Raw genomic sequence first — 23,251 nt, forward strand, 5'->3', positions numbered from 1 at the left:
CTAAAGGAACTGTATGTGCTGCAAGAGCTCTTTTACCTCTTCTGTCAAGGCTCAGGCAAAAGAACAAACAAAAGATTGCTTTATTTTACTCCTCTTTCACCTTTCAGCGCGTTACAGCGCTGGATTTTTGTGCTATTTAAAGAATAACTCCTCTGGTGCAGAAGGGTTTGAAACGTGTTCCTAAACAAAAGTCTGTGAACTTTCTCCACTTTCCCTGCAGGGTGGCAGCAGCTCTGCTTGCACCATGGCCGAGCCAAAGTCTGTGTGTGTTTCTGTGGACGAGGTGGTCTCCAATGGCACGGACACCCAGGACATCCGGCTCTTCAATGGACACTTAAAAAAAGTGGACAATGCTCTGACAGAAGCTCACAGGTTCTCCTACCTGCCCCGCAGGCCAGCTGTGAACATTGAGTTTAAAGAACTGTCCTACTCTATCCAGGAAGGGCCATGGTGGAGAAAGAAAGGTGAGGAAAGCAAGGTTTCATCCACAAGAGGCTGAGGATGCAGCAGTTCAAACAACTGCTTATTTCTGCCTCCCAATTCTTAAGTATCTGAAGTAAATATAGTATTGCTGTGCTGCCAAATATCTGTCCTGTGATCTTGCCTGTCTACAATTTATTGTTGAGGGTGGGTAGAGCATGCAGGAGTTTAAAGATGGGGGTGGGGGAAGTGAGGAGGCTTTGTTTTTTTCACTCCTGCAATTGGCTGTTTTGTGAAATGGTTGTTTTCTCAGTACTCTTTCAGAACAGAGAGTATCTCAGAATTTCAGAAGGCATTAGACACCAGGAAAAAAAACCTATTTTCTTTAAAGGTTGTGTTTGGAAAGAAATGCTGTGAGCTATAGGTTTCTCTACAGCTTAGATGGGTCTCTCAAAGCTTACAATTTCTGTGATGAAATCACTGGCTCTTGCTGGGACTGAATCCTGAGGTTCAGTCAAGGACCACGATGCTTTTTGGGTAACTCCTTTGCTGATATACACTGCAAAGAGCTCACAGCCTGCAGCACAGGGCACCAAAATGATAGATATTGGGCACTTCTCAAAGAAGAGAAGTTTGGAGTCAGAAGAGATTATTCAGCTCTCTTCTCTATAGATTCTTGGTTGATTCCAGTTCTAAAAGGTGATTCTGTCCTTTCTCCTCTGCTTGGCATCAATTCCTTTCATGCCTTCATTTGCTTTGTGTAACCGTGTGTTTCCTAGAGAGTTTTTGGTTTTTTGGGGTTTTTTTTCTTTGGTGTGTGTGACTGGTCCTCTCTGAAAGGAAAACTAGGTCATGAAGTAAATTCCTGCCAGCGAAAAGAAGTATGCCCAAGAGAAAAATGTTGAAATCTTCAGGAGAATTTTGTGTACTAAATGGCATAATTGCCCTTCCTCGAGGAACTCTCTCCCAGTAATGTAAATTGTATGGTTGTGTGCTTCAATTCTTTTTAGAGATAAGGCCCTGCCAGTGCAGCCCTCACCTGAGCCATGCTTGATACCTGCACTGGCCCTGAAACTATAAATCCACTGGCTTAAAGGTTCCACTTGAAATTGTTTCACAAAGTACTTGGCTGCCGTCTGTAAATTGTATCATTATCACAACACCAAGGCTTCAATAGTCTAAAAATGTGTGGTATGAAAAGCTCTGGAGCTGTTGCCATGAAAGTGCTACTGTATGCGGACAGGCTGTGCATACAATTATTCATTTGTTGAAAGATCTGCAGATTTCATGCTTTAATGGGTTTTTCAACATCAAAACCGTATGTAGACCCACTGGCCTTCTTTTAATTACTTGCTAAAATTGCACGGAGCCACATTGTCCATAGGAGAACAGCTTGGTTTGGCAGCAACTTTGCTACATTCAAAATTATTCTTTATCTTATCAGAATGAACACAAAACACTGAAGGTTTTTTGTCCTCCAAGAAATGGAGCTATGCCAAAATCTCTCATTTAAGATTTAAAAGCTTGAGATTTCTAACTCAATCTCTTTCTCACTGGCCAGAATTGATTGAGGGATCCTGTACCCAAAACCTCTGTTCAAATCTTCTGACATGCCTGGGTGGCTCGGCTTGAACAGAAAAATATCCTGGCAAAAGGTCCTGCTGCTGAAAATAACCCGTGGAGGTATTTAGCTCTGGGGTATGGTTATGACTGTGCCACCACATTTGGGTTTGAAAGAGGAGGTTGAACTTTCCTGGCTGGCTGTGTGGAGGGGTTCAGATCCTCCTCAGCTGGTCTCACACCTCGTGCCACTGCTGGGACCACCGAGGACAGGCTCTGAGCTGCTGTCTGCCCCAGGGCTTGGCTCTCCTCTGCTTGCCAAGGAGCTGGCACAGACCTGGGAGGTCTGCACCCAGTGCCAATGCCTGTGAGCCAAAGGAAGGGGAATCACACCCTGTGGCTGAGGCCATTCCCAGCTGGAGGCAAGCCCTTGCCCTTCTCCTTCCTCATCACTGAGAGCACAGCTGGAATATTCTATCACTTTGGGTGCTTCATATCTATTAAATTGTTTTTCCCAGGCCAGTTCTTATAAGCCCTCGAAAAACACTTAATACACCCAAGGATAGCTCAGCTATTACTTTGGGGACATAAAATAAGCAGGATGGTTTCTGCTGCGGTGTTAGAAACAAAAAAGGTTTAATAAAAGGCAAAATAACAAACAGAAAAACTAGAGCCAGGTACAGGAGTCTGCTCCTGGTAGAAACACTTCACAAAAGCCCCTCTTCTCTTTTGTTCTGTTCTTTTCTACTTGATTGATCAGGCAGGTCTTTTTGGCTTCTATCCAATTAGATGTTCTCTGGTGTTTGGTGAAGTCCCTGAGACCCTATGAGGTGGCTTTTCACCTAACAGTTGAGAGAAACTTCTGGGCTTCTTTCCTTTTTTGGGGGACAAAGGTTAGTTTTGCCACTCTGTCATTAGGGGACACATTCCTACACATATCAGCAGAGACATGAAGCTGGAAAGGGTCTCTCAGAGGGGTTAAATAATGGTTCAGGGGGGTCTGAGGAGTCTGGGGCTGCTCCTGCCAGTAGTGCCAGATGATAAATTACACGAGCCCGTGGCCACACTTTGCAGTTTGGGTGGCTCAGGGTGGACACCAGGAAATAAATTCCTGTTCCCCAGCTGCAGCACTGGGATGTGTCACCCAGGGACAGCAGGGGACACGTGGCTGAGCTGCTGATCTGATCTGGAGCTGGTGGTTGTCTTGCTTTGAGTAGAGGGCTGGGCCAGGTGACCTCCAAAGGTCTCTTGCTCCAGTGTTTCAGTGAGTTGCTGGTCAGATTATAGAAACCTAGAACCAAACTTTCCTCCCAGCCATGTTCTCTCCTCCAGGGATGGGCTCAATATATTGGTTTTAAAATAAAAGATTTTCCATTAGAGAAATAGAAAACCAAATTGCCTAAATAGTCCCCAGTGAAGGTAGGAACCAAACAGTTCAGATTCTCTGAATTGTTTTAGTGGTTCTGCCAGTAGAGGATTTTTTTTGTGTGTAATTTGGGATATCTCTGTTCAAACCTGGTGGATTTGTAGCTGAGTGCATTGCATATAAAACTATTCTGAATACCTTACACTGGTTCCTGTTCCAGTGGGAAACTGAGACTTTGCAGTGCCCAAGTGTTGTACCTCCAGCACTGGTGGTTACTGCAGTTCAGCACTCCTTGTGGATTCCCTGGGCTAAAAGTCTCTCATTGCTGGAATGTGAAATATTTGAATTCACTTTTTTATGAGAAGAATAGCAGAAAACATGCTGGGAAAAAAAAAAAAAAAAAAAAAAAAAAAAGAAAGGAGATGTCTCTCAGTTCACATTGTTCTTGGGTGCTGGTTGTGGTAGGAAGAGATAAGGAATGCTGTTTCAAAAAAGTCTTTTAATTAATGGTGTTTCTATTCTGAAATGGAGCTTAAAAAAGAAAATCTACTATTTCCACATCATTCTCTGTGATTGTAATGAATTAGTTAAAACCTTTCAAGAGTGTTGGATCACAAAGGCAGAAGTACAGTTTCCTTGCAAAGACAATTTGTGCCAGCATGTTGGACAGGAATTCAACTGAAGAGCAATTCCCAGCAATTCCCTTCAGTAAAAATGGCATTGCAAAGTAATGTTAAGGTTAGGCTCTAAATTAGCAGAAGGAGGAATAATTAGTAGTGCTGCCATTGTGTTCTGTGCTTCGCTTGATTGTTCAGACAATGCAACTCATGGTATGTCATGTCTTTTATTTTCATTAAAAGCCCCCAAAAAAGGTGAATCTCCATTTCTTGTCAACAACAAAGGAGCTAAATATGCCATAGTAGACTTCAAATTGGAATTTTTTCATTGATTTTTGTCTCAACATTAAATTGATTAATTAAACAATTAAATACCATTTTCTCTTTAAATATGAGGAGGGGCGTTTTGGTTCTAAGGTTTATATGATAAATGCTGCTCTCCTTATGAGGTTTTATCAGACTCATAGCAGAGATTGGGGTGACTCTGGGGCTGATTAATTCCTGCTGCAATTTCCCCTGAGGTCAGTGGGATTAACAGGGAAGGAATAAGGCAGGTCAGTCCTTGCTCAAAGCTGCTGTGTCTGACCCACTCCATTCAGTAGGAGCTGTTGCCAGTATGGGAATTTGGGAGAGGTTAAAGAGGTAAAAGTTTCAGAAGGTCTCAGTTGACTTTGCCATTTTCCCCGTAAAGCTTTCAGGGAATTGGTCAACAGGTAGAAACAACTGTTCCTTCAGGTTTGAAGGAAAGGGATTTTTGAGTGATTTGTGAGGTTAAGGATCTTCCAGAAGTGAAAATGTGTCTCAGTCTTTGAATCCAGGCCATGTTCAAGCATGTCCTGGGGGTTTCCTGTGGCTCAGTGAGGTTTACAGTTTCAGAAAGCCCCAGAGCTCCTGGAGGAGCTGCTGTGAGGTTAAGATGGACTGGCAAAGCCAGAAAAGGGAACTTCAGCAAGTTTAGTAGAAATAACAGGGCTGCTTAGTCCCTGGATACTTCTCCTTTCTTTTAGGATGAGGGACCCAGCTGGCTTGGAGGGGAAAAGAAAGAGTCCTGTATGAGATCCAGTGTGGATCCTTCAATGTGAAAAGCAAGATCTGCAGAGCTTTGGAACAAAACATGGCCAAAGTTTCACTGTCTTGTCACAAAGCCATTTGTCTGAGGGTTGAGAACAGAGCTTTGGAACAAAACATGGCCAAAGTTTCACTGTCTTGTCACAAAGCCTGAGGGTTGAGAGGGAGACAGAAGTGGGTCTTGGCTTCTGAGCTGTGTGTTTTATACTGCAGTTTGAAATGTAAATCACAGGAACACAGAGATTGGTTTTACCAGTTCATAGAAAAATTACAGATGTATAGGTTTTCATGGTAGGCCTGCCTGAAGACTGTTTGTAAGAGGATTTGGTAGAAAAGTCAGTGCCTCAGGTTTCTGTCATTTTTGTTAAAAGCACCATGAAATAATCTGAATGGTGGTTTGGGGATGAATTATGTATAGTCCCCTATACAAAGGGGGCATGAAAAGTACTTTGGAGCTTTCTGTCTAGGTCAAAGTCATTCAGCTTTACTTGAAAAAGATACATACATTCTGCATAGCCATGAAAGGGCATTTCTTCTATTGTTTCTAGGTGGGTTTGCTATAATATAGCATGGAGATGGAAATATTCTGCCTATATAATTGAGTGCATCCAGTAAGAAAATAGTAATAAATCTGCTTGCAAAACACCACAACAACTCAGGGATTGCTTTTGGTTTTTTTTGTTTTTTTTTTCCCCTCCCCTCTCACACTTCTCAGTATTCATGGCTAATTAGGCAACGTTTTAGTTGGAAATTTCTCCGTTGTTATTTTTAGGGCTGTAATGAGTCACTTGCGCTGCGTTCGAGTGCGAGTTCTGGTAGGATTTGGTCTGGAGTAACCTCTGAGCGCACGGGCTCGGGCCAGGCACAGTGCAGCCGGGGATTTTGGTACAGAAATCCACTCTCAGCAGAAAACATGACATTTCTTGTTATTTTGGGTTTGTTCTGATGGCTCAAACCTCTTGGAAGCTAAGCGGAGAGGTGCTGCTGTCTTTGCTGTCAAGGTTGCAGTTCCGCAGCTTTGGGCGGCAGGAGGGCAGCGAAGGACCGGGCTCCGAGGTGTCCGGAGGGGGAACACGGAGCCCTTGGAAGCTTGTTTGGTATTCATGGAAGGCCAAAAGTGGCAGCCCGAGACAGTGTCATCAGGACAGCGCGATCCCTGCCTGCCGGCTCCGGGTGCTGTGTGTTGCGTTCATGCCGCTCTCTGCGTAAGGTGGAAACTTCACCGCTGTCAAGGCGTCGGCAGAGATTTAAACAGCCTGGGCTTTGCTGATTTCGGTGCTGTCCTAGCAATTGCCTCTGGCACACACACACTCGGACAGACCCATTTCTGTTTATTTAGCTGGACGCTTTATTTTATTTATTTATTTATTTATTTAATTTTTGCAGCATCCTCTCTGCTGAAAAGATCTCACACAGCCCCCCCTCTCTCCCATCCCATCCCATCCCATCCCATCCCATCCCAACCCATCCCATCCCATCCCACCCCATCCCATCCCATCCCACCCCATCCCCTCCGGAGACACCCAAACGAAGCCCGGGAGAGGAGGGGGGCCCGGGAGGGGGGGATTTGGCCTAGATGAAGTGCAGCTCCGTGCAGGGGCAGCGGGAGAAGGGCGGCGTTGCCGGGGCAGGTGCAGTGCGGCGGAGGCGCCGCGCCCGGCGCGGTTACTGCCGGGCGATGCACTGCAGTAACCCGGCGGGATGCGCGCCTGCCTGGTTGGCTGCTCCAGCCTCTGTTGCTAAGATGGGAAGGAGGGAGGGAGAGATGCAGAACGGGAACGAGAAAAAAAAAAAAAAAACCACTTTCCGAGAGAGATTTTTCTTTCCTTTTTTTTTTCCCCCCTCTGCCAGATGGGTTGCATTGTTCTCCACCTTTTTTTTTTTTTTTTTTTTTTTTGCCTTGCTTTGTCTGAGAGTGTGTTTTCATCTCTTGTGCAAATTAAGATCCATATGTTAGGAGGAGTAAACAAGTTAGGCCGGTTGAAACCAACTGCAATGCCGGTAAAAGGCTCTTTTTAGGCAAATGTTGTGTAGATTCCTTTTCAGTGGCTTAAAGTGTTGGCATAATTAGGCATAATTTTTTAGCAGAGAGTTTCTAAGCACGTGCTTTAACCTTGATAAAATCCGTTTAGTTTTTCTTCTGACGCTTAAGCTGTGTCAAGATGGTAAAAATATATTGAGTAGTTGCTGTTACTGAAATAGTTCACAGTGTTTTATTAAGTGATAAATAACTTCCTGGAGTCCTCTTGCATGTGTTCTGTAAAATAGAGGTTATTGGGAACAAATCTTGGTCAGCCCCTTTGTCTGATCCTTCTCCTGTTTCCCAGCTGAGTATGCCCTTACTTCAGCATTACTTGTTTTCCTTCAGGCAGAATCCATTGTTATTGTGGGTTTGTTTTGTTGGGGTTTGGGTTTTTTTTTTGTTTGTTTGGAGTTTTTTGGACCTGGAGCTTTTATAAAAATGTGCCTTAAGTTTGACTCAGTGCGTTTTGGTCACTGAGTCTTCAAGCAGAACATCTTCTTTCTCTTTGCTGTATTGTTTGTTAAACCTAAACATTACAATGACCTCACTATTCTTCATTCTAGCTAATGTTTTGATACAATAAATTTTATTAACTGCTGCTGTGAAAACTTGTGGCTGAGGAAGGAGGTTTTAGGGAGTTACCAGTAAAAGCATTCTGGAATTTATATGCCAGGAAGTGGTCACAGTGAGTTGCTGAGTCTGAGCTCTGGTCTTTGCTGTTTCCATCTCTCAGAAAAAGTGTTGGGGGCTGGCTGTAACTCACCCTGACACCCTTCCACTCCAACTTGCTCTGTGCTGAGTGGGATTTGATGATATGATTTATCCTCTGCCCATAGGTGGCCATGCCCTGCTCGAGGTGTTGAGGAGGTAGAGGCAACATGCACCAGCATCTGGGTGCACTTTTGTCACATTTCAAAGCAGACTTTGGTTTCTGTAGTCTGGAGATCCATCTGAAGGCTGAGGAAAGATGAAGCAAGAGGCATTTTGCAATTGGAGACTTCAGACATCATGTGGTCGTCCAGGGTTTTCCACAACCCCACTAAAAGGAAAGAGAAATCACAAGAGCAGAAAGAAAGCAGAAGCTAACTTGAGTAAAAATGCTGTTAAAGTTCATTTTTTGTTGTGCACTTTCATGCCATTTTGGAAAGTGCCTTCTGGAAGTCCTTGGGGCCTGAGCTCACCAGCTCTTTAGGGCAGATTTTTGTTCCATGGGGATTTAATATCTCAGAGCTCAGCTCTGTATCCTCTGAGAAATTATTTGCTTCTCACACTTCCCTGTAGCATTTTTCTTGTAGGTAGACTGTGGTGACAGATCATGACACTACTCTGAATGTGGCAGGCCCTCACTCAACTCAGCTGCTTTATAATTCACATCTGCACTCTTTAAACTTAGGATGGATAACTTTGTCTTCTATTAAAAAACAGTGTTTGGTCTTATTATTAAAATAACAAGTCAAGACTTACAAGAAACAACATGCAAGGAGATCCCCAGCAAAATTTACATGGTTAGCACGTGGGAATGAACTGATTTGGATTTATAATTAAAGCGTTGCAAACTGAAAGGTGGGTGTTCATTCTCAAAATGAAAGTCCTTGAGGCAAAAGCTAAATCAGCCAGTGATGCTTTAAACCCAGAACCTCTGTGGCTTGCATCTGGAGAGGTGCAGAAGGACATGTATCTTACATAAGACTGAGTTTTTGTCAAAAATAAATTGGGAGTTTGGGTCATTGTGCCCAGAGTCTGTTACTTTGCAGCAGGACTGTGAGATAACTGGCCACCTACCTTATTGTGGGATTCATTTATTTAAGAGCTTTAATAAAATGCCTTGTTGAAACATGACATCCGTGTCAGATGACAAAATGCCCACTTTTTTTAAAGGTGTTCCTTCTAATGGATATCACACGCAATTAGTATTGCCAAATCTTGTATCAGAAACTTCTGCACAAGGCCTTTTATCTCTTATCAAAAGCCTTGGGACAGGAAGAAGCTGAGGTGGTGGTGGTTCAGATTGCCTGCCCACTGTGCCAGCTTTGAGCCCAGCAGCCAGCAGTTTTTGGTTAGCACCACTGGTACAGAAGGACAACAAATCCACAAGCTCTTACTTACTGTGTGGAAAATGTAGTTTTCTTCTGTGAAAGTGATTTACATTCAGAACTTTAGTCCCTAGGACTGGCAGAGTGTTCCTTATCAAGCCCAGGACCAAGCTTAAACAGACACCTTCCTCTTGATATCAAAGTCTGTTAGGAAATGGAAAAACTGAGGGTCCCCAGATGGTCCAAATGTACTCACCTTTTCACCAGCTTCATGAGAAGAATACATAATACAGCATGTATGGAAGAATTACTGCCCTTTTCAACCAATTCTTTAGGTTGTTCATCCCCAAGTATGATGGAGAAGGGTAACAGCACAGACAGAGGAGGCCAGACAGTTTTGGTTGTTTTCAGTAACTCTGAAGCTCAGTAACTTCCTACAAGTAACTGGAAGGAGGCCTGCTGCAATATCCCATTGATGATTATTTTGGCATCTGCTCCCTTGTGAATTCTGTGCTTTGGTGCAGATGTTTGAGTTTAATTTGGCCTTTGGACGCTTCGTCACTTGGAAAATGAGATTTTTGAGAGAATGTCTGATCTGAATATGTGTGGTGGCATAAAATACAGCAGGGCCAGCCCTGTGTGAGTGTCTCTGGAAGGAGGGCAGAGCAGTTCTGTCTGGGAAATGGTGTGGCTGGGGACTGCAATGGCTGGATGAAATGGATGAAATGGGCTGCAGTTGTGGGCTGCAATGTGGCTCGAGTCACTGCAGGTCCTCACTGGACCTTCTGGTCACTGCTGGGCTTCTGCTCCCATTTCCAGCTCATCCAGGCTCTGCTGATTGGTGGGGGAAACAGATGCACTCTGCAGACTTAATTTTCTTCAGAAGGTACAGGGATAAAGCCATCCAGATTCTTAGCAGGCAGAACTACATGGAATTACATAATAGCCGAAGAGATAGCCGCTTGTTTGTTCAGGTTTGGGTTTTTTTTTGTTATGTATCTGTTCCAAATAAAAATAAATGGCAGAGACCTTGGCTTTACAAGCTAATTTACCATCTGCCTCTCATCTAGTATGTACAGCCTGCATCTTTTGTGTAAGAAACGTATTTCTTCTGGCTTCACATGTTTAGAGTAATGACAAATGTTGTTTATAATTGCAGAGCATCTGCTACAAAAGAGAGGAGAAGATTGAATATGCAGTGGTCAGGTTCCTGGGTAAATGAGAATGGACCTGTGCTCTGTCTCCTGCTGAGCTTTAGAGGGTAGGCTTTTATGCCAGACAGAAGAAAGAAGTTTCAAATGAAGCTATGCACCTGGTTAATATGAAATTTAAAGGAAAAAAACACCACAAACTGAGGCTTTTAATACTCTTGTTAAGCAATGGAGTTAAATTCTGCCCTGTTGCATCTGTTTTGTGCTTTTGAAGCAGTCAAGTGGATGGGGCTGCACCAGCAGAGCCTGGCCAGTATAATCCTTTTTTAGTCATGATGCAGTTATTACCTCAAGTGCTTTGAAAATTAAGCACTCTAATAATACCAGCATGGCAGGGCTGGAATGGGTAAATGAGTACCCAATTAAAAGAAAGGGGATTGGAGCTAAATATTTGCTATTAGAGGAAGAGCATTTTCTTTTTCTGGGTCAAAGAGCCACAAACTGCAGCCAGCTTATTGCATATGAATATCAAGGCCTGATGTCTAAAATGCTATTTGAGGCTCATAAAGCTGAAGCCAGTCTGGGATGGAGTTCCATTTCCTTCTCCCCTTGGAGAGGTGAAGCTCTTATGCAGAGAAATGTGAGCCAGAAAGCCAAGAACAGAGCAGAGGGCACATCTGTGCACAGCTGGCAGTGAAAAGTTACTCCCCTGGGTTTTAATCTGACCCTGAGTCTTGCAGAATTTCTTGAAGAAGAATTTTCCCCAGGGAAACAAACTGACAGTACATAAACACAAAGATGACTGATGGGAGGCCTTTTGGAAAGCGAGTTGGGTCAGTCTGTTTTGTAACCAGAACTGCTGAGTTCTTCACAAGGAGTGTCCAATGATAATGACAGTAATTAGGCAGTAATAAAACTTAGACTGCTAGGAGCAGCTGGAGCTGGTGGGGCTTTGAAACATGAAGGGATCCCTCCTGCCCTGGTGTGTGGCAGCCTTGGTTCTGGAATTCCAAGTCCAGCTTGTGGTGAGGCAGGGCAGCTGTATGGAGCAGCAGGAGGACAGAGGGCTTCTCCAGCACCCTCCCAAACACAGATGGCACCTGGGCAAACCTGAGCAGCCCCAGTGCCTCCCTGGCATTCCTCCTGTGTGGCTTCTTGTGGGTTGCACGCACCAACACACACAGAAGATCTCTCCACCAGGTGGGTTTGGGACACGCTGTCCATCCCATCAGTCCCTCAGACTTTGGTCTCCTTCAGTTGTTGGCACCTGGACCTACAGTAACCCCTCAGATTTTCAACCTCATGCTCCAGCAGCTGGTGTGGAAATCCTTCAGCTGCTGACCGCTGGATCCAGGGTGGTGTCTCCTGGAATGGGCTCACACAGGTGAGGCCATTCCCACCTGAGAAATCTGGGAGCAGTGTTTAGCAGGAGTGCAGGCTGGACTGCAGGGAGGAGGAGCTCTGTCACACAGGTGTAGCTGCCTCCTGACATGCCTCTGGCTCCCTCAGTCCCCATTTCCAGCTATTTTCTCAGGCCTGTTCCTCCTCAGTCTTTGATCCATCCCTTTCCATCCCCTAAATGTCCTGTGATGGATGTTTGTCACTCTGTAATTCCCATGGCCATCCCATGGCTGGTTCTACACCATCCCAAACTCTTGTTCCCCCTGCATGGCATGGTAAAGGTCGGCATGCCACTGAAACAATTTCCCTGGGGACACATCTTGGTGGGTTTTCCTCCAGGAACAGCAGCCCTGTCCTCTCCATTTTAGCATCTTCAGAGTGGCCAGTTCAGTGGGTTGTGTCTTCTGAGCCTCACCTCAGTCTCTGTGCTCACTGGCCTTGTGTCACATAACTGAGCAAAGACCATTTTTAGACCTTCTCGGCTGATTTGATTTTTCTGAACTTTGGATTTAAAAAGAAAGGAAATAATATGTCTGGCCAGTTGTTTGTTTAAGCCCATGGAAAGTTTCCCCGTGGTGTAAATCATCACTGAAGTGGAACTCACATTAGGCAGATTTTTACCCTCTCCTGTGGAAGTTTCAGGAAAGCGGTGAGTGACTGCAAATAGGGAATGGAGCTGCTGCACTTGTGGCTATGATAAATCAGCTTCTGCTGTCTTACAGGCTGAGTTATGACAATATGTGTGAGCTGCTATATCACAAACAGTCAGAGGAGCTTGACAGACAGCCCTGAAGGAGGATTTGATACTGGATTTCTTGCCTGGGAGACCGGTGATGTAAACCTGAAGGAGAAACACATTAAACCTGAAGGAGAAATACATAACCTGAAGGAGAAATACATTAAACCTGAAGGAGAAACACATTAAACCTGAAGGAGAAATACATAACCTGAAGGAGAAATACATTAAACCTGAAGGAGAAATACATTAAACCTGAAGGAGAAATACATTAAACCTGAAGGAGAAATACATGACCTGAAGTATTCACCAGTCCATGAACCCTGGGGTTGCTGTCAGACCTGGTGTTCATGGAGGAAGACTGTGCCTTGTGCAGCAGTCTGACATCTGGGGACACCAAAAGAAAGATGAAATGTCTGAATATACATGAAAATAGTAAACAGATTTACTGTTTAGTCTCCAAGCAGAAATATGGGCATCAGTCTCCTGAACCCCATGCATTCTTTTTGCATTATAAAATCAACCAAACAAATAAAAATAAAGCAGGCCTTCCCATATAGGGCATGGCTGGGACATTTTAGCACTCATCTTTTGATTCTTATTGACAGGCAGTAAAAATAAGCTCCTCCAGCTAAGTGAATTGGGACAAAGGGTGGCACACGTTTTACAGTAAATAAAAATAACTTCAAAGCCAACCTAAAATTCTTCTTGGATGCTCAAACTGTGCTGCTCCAAAAGTACAGGTCCAAAGGAATGCTGGAATCACTGCAAGGACACACTGGACAGAGTTTAGCCAAGGGACAGGTATCAGCATTCTGCCAGGGCTGTTGTCTTATGATAGAATATTTTGGACCAAATTAACAGAAATTAATGAAGTTTGATGAAGGAAGGGTATGGCCTAATACCCAGAAGGAACTTTTTCACTTATTTATATATTTCACTGCTAAAACTACATTCTAAAGATTACAGAAGCCAATTAAATTCATTTTAAATGTCAGTGTTGGATGTCACCAGCATTCAAGGCATGTTTACCTGGTGGTGGAATGTGTCAGCAGACACCATCCTGTATAGACGTGTCTGAAAGCATCAGAGGACCTCCCTTCAGAGCACTAAAAGTAATATATTACAGGTGTATTCTATGTGCATTGTCCCTCTAGGTATAAATATGTTCAATATATGTGCATTTAATTTACTTATATAGATACCTGTAAATATGAGTGAGTGTATATAGAAACACAGGCCATCTATATCTATATCTATATCTATATCTATATCTATCTATATATCTGTATATATATGTAGGTTATATATAGATATTTATAGGTTATCTCTGTTTGCATATTTAGATGTGTGTATGCACATACATTCAGGTATATTTATTTGTGTACTAAAACTGGCTGCATATCACTGCAACAAATGCTTTGAAGATAACATTTTAATCGAGGTGTATATTCCTCCTCCTCCTTTGTAGTGACAAGATGATGTAATTATGGGAAAGCAGCAGCAGCAACCTGATTTTTTTTTTTTTTTAAATGAAAAGCAAGAGAGTAGCAGTTGCTTAGAAGTGGTTCAGGTCTGTTGCTAGTGGATTAACAGCATAACAGGCTAAAATAGCAGGAAAAATGAATGTAAAATGGAAGCTGTTTTATCTGAGTGCCAGTGGTGAAAAGAATGGCGTGAAGAAATGGCAGCATTTTGCAGATGCTTTTCAATAGGGACTTATTACATTACATAGGTTGAGTAATTTTCTGCTCCCAGTCATTTCTCTGGTAATCAGATTGTTTGTGCTTTGTTCTTGCTGCCTTTAGAAGTTGTAGGAATTGGTTGGAGCTCTCATGTGTAGCAGTGGTGGGTCCAATTCAGACCTGTGTGGGTTATTTTGCCTGCTTGTAGCTGCCAGCATCATTGTCTGAATCCCCTCATTAGCTGAGCATCTTTGGAGCTTGCTTTCCTGCTGGGTGTAGAGGAGAGTATGTTTATGTGCCAGATAAATGGCTGCTACTTCTGTTTGTTTCAACAGTGCTTTGCTGGTGAAAACCGGGGGGAGTTGTGTATCTTGGATTTCAGAAGGAAAACACTGAGGTTTTAAGTAGAATAATGTGTTCTGGTTTGCAAGAGCCACCGAGAGAGTGATGCTGCAGAGAGCAGGGAAATGGTGGAGGTGTTCTTCTGGCTGGTTTTCCTGGGGACTGGAAACATTCCTTAACTGCACCAGGAAGGCAGATAGCAGCACTGCAGATGCACAGCTGCACTTCCCAGGAAGAGCTCTCTGCGCATGGATGGTGCCCACTGTGGTCCCTGTGGCTGCTTTTGCCTTCCCTTCCTCTGATGTGGGAAAGGGAATGGGCTGGGGAGGGAATTGTGTGTTTGTGGCCGGCCTGGGGAGGATCCACACTGTGTCCCCCAACACATCTCAGGGCTGTGAGCACGAGTGCTCTGTGGTCACTTCATCACCGAGGTCAGGAGGGTGGGAGAGGGATGACAAGAGCTGTAATGGTATTTTTGCTGTCCACGTGGCTCTCCCACACCTCGGGATTGGTGTGAATTGCCCATTTGGAGGATGGTCCCACCTGTCCCTCCTCCAGCTCCCCCATCCACAGCAGCAGCCATTCCGAGCAAGTGCTGCCGCTAAAACCACAGAGGAAAAGGTGCCTCCAGATGCTTCCAGGGTGTTTACAACTGTACACAAGGAAAGGGGATTGGGCATATAGTCAAGATTAACCTCTCCTTTTGTATTGCAGTATCATTATCTAATGAGATCAGAAGCAAAGCCCAGCAGCTTAGTCAGTATTAGAGCGTAGGCACCCATTTCAGGAGGGAGCCTTTGAGAAGAGCAATCCTGAGCCGTCCTCCTACACCATTTGCTTTGCAGCTTTGCAAGATGGAAAAAGTGACAGCTGTAAACCTCCCCAAAGGCACTTGCATGTTCTCCTGATGTGCGTTGCCTCCAGACACTTCAGCTCCCCTGGCACCATCAGGGGTGATCTCCAGAGGTGACCCCAGCTCTGCTGTCCCTGCTCTGCTGGGACAGAAACAGAGCAGCTCTGTTGGAATTCATGGGGATGAGGTCTGGTTTTGAGCCATCCATGCTATTTCCACCAGACCAGGTCCCATTTTTGGGGTTTATATACTTTAGGATTCACGTTGTCTGCTCTTGATTCTGCATCAGTTCTGAAAGTACTTTCTGTTTTAAGTTTGCAAACACCCCTCCACAAGAGTGTGCCTTGTGCAGTTTCCCCAAGCATTATTTTAACATAACAGATGATGGGATTTTTGTGGGAAAAGCTAAATTTTAATTTTTATTCTGTTTTGAATAAACCACTCTGTGTGCCCTTCACCTTACTGACATATGAGGGTCTGAAGAGCAGTGCTGTGGGAACTGCAGCAAACCCTTCAGTTGTGTAAGGACAATTTATCAACAAATAAACGGAGAGTGTGGGAGACAGGAATTGAGTAGGTAAGATCCTGTCCCTGCTCCAAGATCTTGAGCTTAATATTTGATGTCAGTAGACTAAGGACGTGGGACCAGGGCTTGTGGAGGCTGCTGTGCTAACAGTAACATCAGCTGTAAATGCACAAGAACTGTTACAGATATTACAAGTACAGAAGTAGAAGCTCATCTGTTGGGGGCAGGTAGCAGAGCTTAAAAGCAGCGTGTTGGGTTCCACTCAGGTCTTCATTGGAAGTGGAGCAGTGACTCAGTTTTAACACATACACACAGGAATTTAAAAACATGGCAATGTTTTGAAAATGTTGTGATCTGGTAAGAGAGCAATGTTCTGTACTTGTGCCATTACCCAGATTGCTGCAGCCCCTGTCAGAATAAGGTAATCTCACCTGTTGGCACAAGGACAAAAAAAGACACAGGTGGTGCATTCATCACTTGCACACAATGATCAAAAGCATTTAGCCAGCACTGAAATGAAAACCAACAATATTAGAGGTGCTTATTTTCCCATTTGCACGCAGACTACAGCTGTTATGACTGTGCTTTGTTCTGTCACATACACTTAGGAAAAAATTGCTTCAAAACTCTGAGCTTGTGCATTGCCCATATGGCACTGAACATGCTGCCCTGAGAATTGTCTGTGGCCTGGCAGACCACAATTGTTTTATCACTGTGTGTAATCCCTGTGACACTGAGATTTGAAATTATTTTAAGGTATTATGTATTTTTAAAGTATTTTTAAAAGCATGGATTGCATGAGCTGTTGTATCTATAGGCAGTAGAGCAAATTTTTCCTCAGGTGTCTCACAGCAGTGAGAAACAGGGCTGGACACATTCCTAGAATCACAGAATGGTTTGGGTTGGAAGGGAGCTGAGAGATCATTCTTTTTCCACCCCCCTGCCATGGCAGGGACACCTTCCACTGTCCCAGGCTGCTCCAAGCCCCAGTGTCCAACCTGGCCTTGGAATGTGGCAGCCACAGCTGCTCTGGGCACCCTGTGCCTGCCCACCCTCACAGGGCAGAATTTCTTTCTAACATCTTATCTCAATCTTCTCTGTTTTAATTTGAAGCCAATTCCCCTCTTGTCCTGTCGCTCCATCCCTTTTACACAGACCCTCCAAACCCCAGTGTCCAACCTGGCCTTGGAATGGGGCAGCCACAGCTGCTCTGGGCACCCTGTGCCTGCCCACCCTCACAGGGCAGAATTTCTTTCTAATATCCTTATCTCAATCTACTCTGTTTTAATTTGAAGCCAATTCCCGCCTTGTCCTGTCACTCCATCCCTTTTAAACAGACCCTCTCCATCTTTCTTGTTGGCTCCCTGCAGGCCCTGCAAGGCCACAGTTAGGTGGCCAAAAGCTTCTCCTTTCCAGGCTGAATCAGCTCAGTTTCTCCAGATTTTTCCTCACAGCAGAGGTGCCACTCCTTTGAATCTGTGCAGGTTCCTGCTGGGTAAGAGCACGTGGACAAATTATACAGCAACCTGCAAATTATACATCACCTTTTATTGGTAAAAAAAATTCATTGATGGCCAGCAGACTGTAAGTTACAAGGAATTTCATCCAAAAGATGCCAGACAAGTGAGTCTCCACATCTCCTAGGGGAAATAGCCGTGGTGGGGTGGCCCTAGCTTGTGGCTGAGCATCCTCTCAGCCCCTCCCTCAGTCTCCTCCCTGCCCCCAGAACAGGGCAGAGCAAAAGCTGAAAGTTATGAAGATGAAGATCAGGGCAGTTTAATTAGTGAAGCCAAGCTGCCTGTGTCTTCTCCCAGCTTCTGGCACACCCCAGGCCACTCTAAAAAAAAAAAGAAACCCTTGACTTTTTGCAAGCCCTGCCCAGCAATAGCCAAAACTCAGCGTGTGACAGATGCTGACTGCTCCAGAACTGCCCCTTGGGGGCTGCTCTGCAGGAAATTCACTCTGTCCCAGCCAGACCCAGCAGAACAGCTCACATTTGGTGTTCACACCACAGGTCCTTGCAGCTGGTTAAAATAAACCCCACACTGGTAGTCTGAGTTCTTCGTACATCAGTGTTGCTACGTGGAAGTTTTCCATCTTCCACTCTTTGCAGTGGTGCAATATTGCCTTTTCTCTGGGTTGCCATGAGTCCCTGCTTTTGATCCCTGAGCCTGTGGCCCAACACAGCTCTGTATTGATTTTGGTAGTGCTGTGGTGTTTGGCAGGAGCTGGGTGTGGAGAGTGCCTGTGATTTTTAGGATCAAAGCATGTTTTGAGGTGACATGGATATTCTTCTGGCTGTGTCTCCTCGTTGTTTCATTTAAAATGACAGTATTTGTGGGGAAAACAGTGTAAACACCCTGGAATCTTTATCTCCTCTTTATTTCCTGCATGTACTGATGTGTTAATAGGTAGCAGAGAAAAATGACTTACAGAAGGAGTAAAGTATAGGTGGGCCAGTGACACAAAGTTATAATAAGGGAATAAAGAAACCTCAAGTGACAAGTCAAGCTGAATTTTCTGGTAATGCATCCAACCAACACTTTTCTGAAATGTCCTTGTCAGTTTAGTTGGTGGTCAGGAAAAAAATGGAAACGTTGCCTTGACTTTGGCAGAGAAGATGTGCACTGGAATATGGTTTACAGAGACATCTAATTAGAAGGATTTGAGAAGACCAGCACTTTTAAAGTGTGTCTCTCTTACTAATGTTACACATGAGTCTTCAGGCCATTAAAACAGCTCATTTCTTTTGATGGACTTCCAGTTTGTGGAGGAAGCAGCTGCTTTTACTACCAAATTTCTCCTGTCTAATTAGACCAGTTGAGTCAGCCAGCTTAAATCAGCCCATAGCTTACCCCTTGCCTCTTCACTGAGGAGCTGAATAACCTAATTGTAAAGAAGGACAGAAAATGTCAAAAGAAGTTACAGTTGTTACTGGGAAATGAACCAGTGCAGGGTAAAAAATACAAGGGAAAAAAGGCTCCTAACACAGAGGGCCTCCTGACGAGCTATAGTGAAAATCCCTCTGGAAATTCTCAATATCCCCTCTTTGTTGGAAAATGACAGTGCATCAGAGTAGCAGCTTGTTGTTTGTTCACTGAATTTTCCTCTGGCTACGTTTCGGTGCAGGAGATGTGTTAGGTGGAGGATTTTTGGAGTCAGGAAGAGGGAAAGGGAAAGCCCAGCTGAGTGGTGACCAGGGCGCTTGAAACTCTGTGAGACCCAAGCTGAAGTTCTTGATCCAACTCAAGGACTCGGGCTTGGATCATCCTCACCTCAGTGAGTTCCACCGGCCTCTGGAGTGACTTGTTGCTGGTTTGCCAAGAACATAACCAGACCAAAAAAAAAATCCACCTCCAAAAAGAGTTGAATTTTCTCTCTGCCTCAGAATAAGGTGGAAAACCTGTAGTGGAAGTCATGCTTTTGTGATATGAGTTACTGCTTCCCACCTTGCTTCAATAATAATTCTGTAGATAATTCCAAAAGGACAGGATTCCCAAAATTCTGAATGACTCTGATGCCTTATTTTTAGTATATTATATTTCAGTATGTCCTGAAAATGTGAATCCAACTTAATCTCTTTTTTTTGAACTTCAAATAATTTTAATGTGTACATCTGATTTTTTTTTTTAGTCTGTGAAATCAAAATAATCAAATGGATGGTATTTATACTACAATTAAAGTGCATATATCAAAATATTTTTTCTGTTTCGTGTGTGAAGAGTTTTTCTCTTAAAAACTCTTGATTTTTCCATGGGACATATTATTGATGAAACATTTAATTGCTTAGGATGTGTGGTTAGCAGCAAGACTCCTGCTTTGCTCATGCTACTCTATAAGCTCCAACTAATCCATAACATAAAATGTAGGTCAGCTGGAGCTTTTAAAAACAGACGGAAATTCAGGAGTTCATGGTAGTGCAATGGATGTATGTCCCTGTGAGGCTGCCAACTTCTCCAAATGCAAAATAAAAGCAGAAATCAGAGTGCTGAAAAGTGCTCATTCTACCTCATTCCCATCCCAGGACCAGCAATGCCCTGTGCAGTGGCTTTTGTTTGTAACATATTCAGCCCTGGCATGCTACAGAAGATGATAATTACTTCTGAGGCGTTTAAAGGTTATTAGATTTACTTTATTGGCAATGAAAAGTATTTTAATTTGGGCAGCTTCATTAGTGTAAATATTCTAGAAGAGAGCGGTAAAACCACAGTTGTTCTAAGTAAAATGTGAGGAGTGGAAGTAATCCAGGTTTATTTCTGCACACACTTCAGGTTTTCCTTTGTTTTTACCTTCAGGATCATAGGTTGTATCTTTTACCAGATCAGCGAGGAAATAAAATGAATACATTACCCTGTGTTTCTGCTTCAATAAAGTTGTGAGTGTTTGGAGAAGTGATGAGAAGCAGTGTGGCTGTTTCTGAAAACAGGAGCCTGCCAGGACACGTGCTGCATCTGCCCATATGGCAGGGAGCAGGGATGCCCTGCTGCCCTCCCAGACACCACTCCTGCTCCCTCTGACAGAGCTTTTCCAGGTCTGAAACCCCCAGGGAAGTTCCTGTCCGTGTCTCTGCTCCTGGGTGTGCGTAGCAGGGTTAAAGACTCGGTGCGTGAGCTTCAAATTTGCTTTTTAAAAGAGCTCTGATGTTTGCCCACGAGTGTGTTTCACAGGGTTCTCCTGGCTCTGAGTGCTCCTCACCTTCCTGTGGGAGAGAACGGGGCAGGAGCAGTGGGAATGTGAGGGGATGGAAGCGCAGAATTGGTTTGGGATGGTGGGAGAGGCAGGGCAGGGATGTGCAGGGGTTGCTCAGAGGCAGAGATCACCTGTATTTCACAGAAAGCTCCTGTCATCACTACTGCAGCTGAGCTGGACTGATGTGAAAAAACGGAATTTGTTTGGAGTCAAATGTAACATTTTGAGTTTCCAAAGCTGACTAATGATCTGTGATTTTTTTTCTTGATCTCAGACTCTCTGGCAGCTTTTAAATTGCAGTCATGATGGCTGAAAACATTTTTCAAAATCCAAGAAATGTCTCTCCTCATGTCTGAAAGCTGGGGACAAAGCGTTGTCTTGTGAGGGTGTGAACCATGGCAGAAGTCTGTTTTAGACAAAACTTCTAATAGTCTGAGAAAAGGGTTTTTTCCCCTCTGCAGTTTACAGGAGACATCTCATCACCTTCCAGTTTATCCTAGAGTGTGCGATGCAGATCACAGAAGGCTTTCCTTTGTGCACCAAGCTCTTTGGACCAGATATTGCCATGAGGCCCAATGTGGAGGAAAGAGATGCTAAATAACTTCAGCTGCTTCTTCTGTAACTCCAGAAAGCCCCAGGGCTCCCCTCTGACCCTTACACAGCTGGACAGGAGGAAAGAGCCAGTTTTACTTTTGCTTTTCCCCCTTCCCTCCTTCTTGCTCTGGGTACACATGGGTGAGGAAGGGAGAGGTTCAGAGAGAAAGGGGACTCTGAGCAGCAGCACAGGAGAGCAGAGCAGTGTTCTGTGAGGGAGGAAGGCTTTCTGCCTGCAGGGTGACCCAGCTGCATCCACGCTTGGCAGGGAAGGCACTTGGGGCAGTTCCGTTCAGAGCAGCTGCTGGGATAGTTCAGAATATCCCCCACTTGAAGATTTTTTATTTTTTTTTTAAATAAGGGGATGTTGTGAAGGATTCTGGTTTTATTTGTTTGTGAGACTGTGAATAACACTATTTGTACCTTGATGTGTGAAGGTACTGCAATTATGAGAAATTGCTTTCTGCCTGATTGTCACACGTAAACAGCTTTCATCTCACAGTGCATCAGGCTCGTGACTCCGGGTTGTCATTCCAGGGAATGTGTCAGCCTTTCATTTCAAACTGCCTTGGCTTTTCTTTTGTCAGGAAGGACCTTTCCTGTGCGCTGAAGTAATAGAAACAAAGGCAATTAAAAAAAAAAAAAAAGGCATCAAAAAGCAATTATCAAACAAAGATTAGGCTGTGGGTATTGCTTGGAAAAGACAATTCTACTAGATTCAGAAGAAAGATGAAGCTGTGCGTCATTCATACTTTTTTTCTTTTTTCTCCTTTCATATTTCCTAAGGGTTGAAGATAAATTAGGGTAGCTATTTTCTGTACAGGCACAGTACAAGCTATGCCCCAGATCTCCAAAATGCTTCAACATGTAAATACTGCTTCTGGAGCCATCAGGTCCTGCTGCAAGTAGAGATTTATTTGCATTCATGTTTGAAGGTTACTTTCGTTCATTGACCTATTTAATTGTCATTCTCTATCCCTGGCTGCAGGCATATGGCTCCATGTGCCTGTGGAGGGAAGAGGAGCAGCTTTAACTCTCTCAGGCAGAAACATTCCACAGGGAAAAAACCCAAGAACTGAATCTTAACATGGATGTAGCCTGGTAATAATAACAACAATAACAACAATAATAACAATAATAGCAATATATGAATAAGAATAAGACTGAGAATGAGAGTAAGAGTAAGAATAAGAATAAGAGTAAGAATAAGAATAAGAATAAGAATAAGAATAAGAATAAGAATAAGAATAAGAATAAGAATAAGAATAAGAATAACACCCTTGGACTCACATGTAATGGCAATCATCTGTAAACCTTACTAGAAGCTGCAGAACCAAATAAAAAGGAGGCAGAAAAGGTGAATGCAAGGAGACACAGGTTGCTTAGATGCTTCTGCTCTGGTCAGAACCATAAAAAACATGGAATTAAAGGGTGCTGGCACAAACCCATCCATCTCCCTGCACAGTGGAGAGGTGTAACCAGTAGTAGCAGGGGCAAGGAGTTTTGCCACAATATTGGTGACACTTTCTTCCTCTCTTCTGTTGGTGGAACATTTGTCAAGAAAACCAGAATTCTGTGTCCACCTCTGTTTTTTGTCCCTTGGGTTCTCCACATAAGGGGAGAGTGGTTGTATAGTCTGTTAATCCTTCAAACTCAAAATTCGGGGGCTGCAGAGCTTGCAAGCCCAGCAGAGTGTCATATCTAATTAGTTATTCTGAGGAGGAGCAGCATTCAGATACTAAAGTGATGTGATGAGCAGCCAGGATAACAGAGAAGGAGCACGGTGCTCATAACTCCTATTTCAGAGTTTCAAAGGAGTGGAATCTTTACTTAGTCAGGGCTTTTTTTGTTTGACTGCACAATGTGAACTGTCACATCCAGTGTCTTGCATAAGTTTAATATCTAGTCCATGGATCTGAGGGAACAATGAAATTAAAGGACTTTGCAGATTCTTTATAATCTACAGCTTGGTTTAAGATTCTCCCTGTGCTGGAACTTGGTTTCTTGCCTGACTGGCCATCTTCTCATCATTCTCTTTTATTATACAACATGACCTACAGTTACTGGGGATTTTATGTCATAAATCTTGGCTTGGGGGCTCACAATCACTTTCCAGGCTCCAATTTATTGTGCGTTTTTCTGACTTGCCGCTGAAGGAAATTACTGTTCAGCACAGAGGAAGTGGTG

The 23,251-nt window shown here is 43.9% G+C and overlaps 1 protein-coding gene across 1 annotated transcript in view; it reads left to right on the forward strand.

Moving 5' to 3' along the window:
• Positions 1–226: 226 nt before the first annotated feature.
• Positions 227–23,251, forward strand: part of ABCG1 (ATP binding cassette subfamily G member 1) — a 45,995-nt gene continuing 22,970 nt past the window's right edge. The window contains exon 1 of the mRNA XM_041399825.1: positions 227–464. Coding sequence (XP_041255759.1) covers positions 245–464 — 220 coding nt within the window. The 5' untranslated portion in view covers positions 227–244. The remainder of the gene's footprint in view (positions 465–23,251) is intronic.

This window comes from Onychostruthus taczanowskii, unplaced genomic scaffold (assembly GCF_017590055.1).
Source record: "Onychostruthus taczanowskii isolate IOZ18803 unplaced genomic scaffold, ASM1759005v1 scaffold17, whole genome shotgun sequence".
NCBI lineage: Eukaryota > Metazoa > Chordata > Aves > Passeriformes > Passeridae > Onychostruthus > Onychostruthus taczanowskii.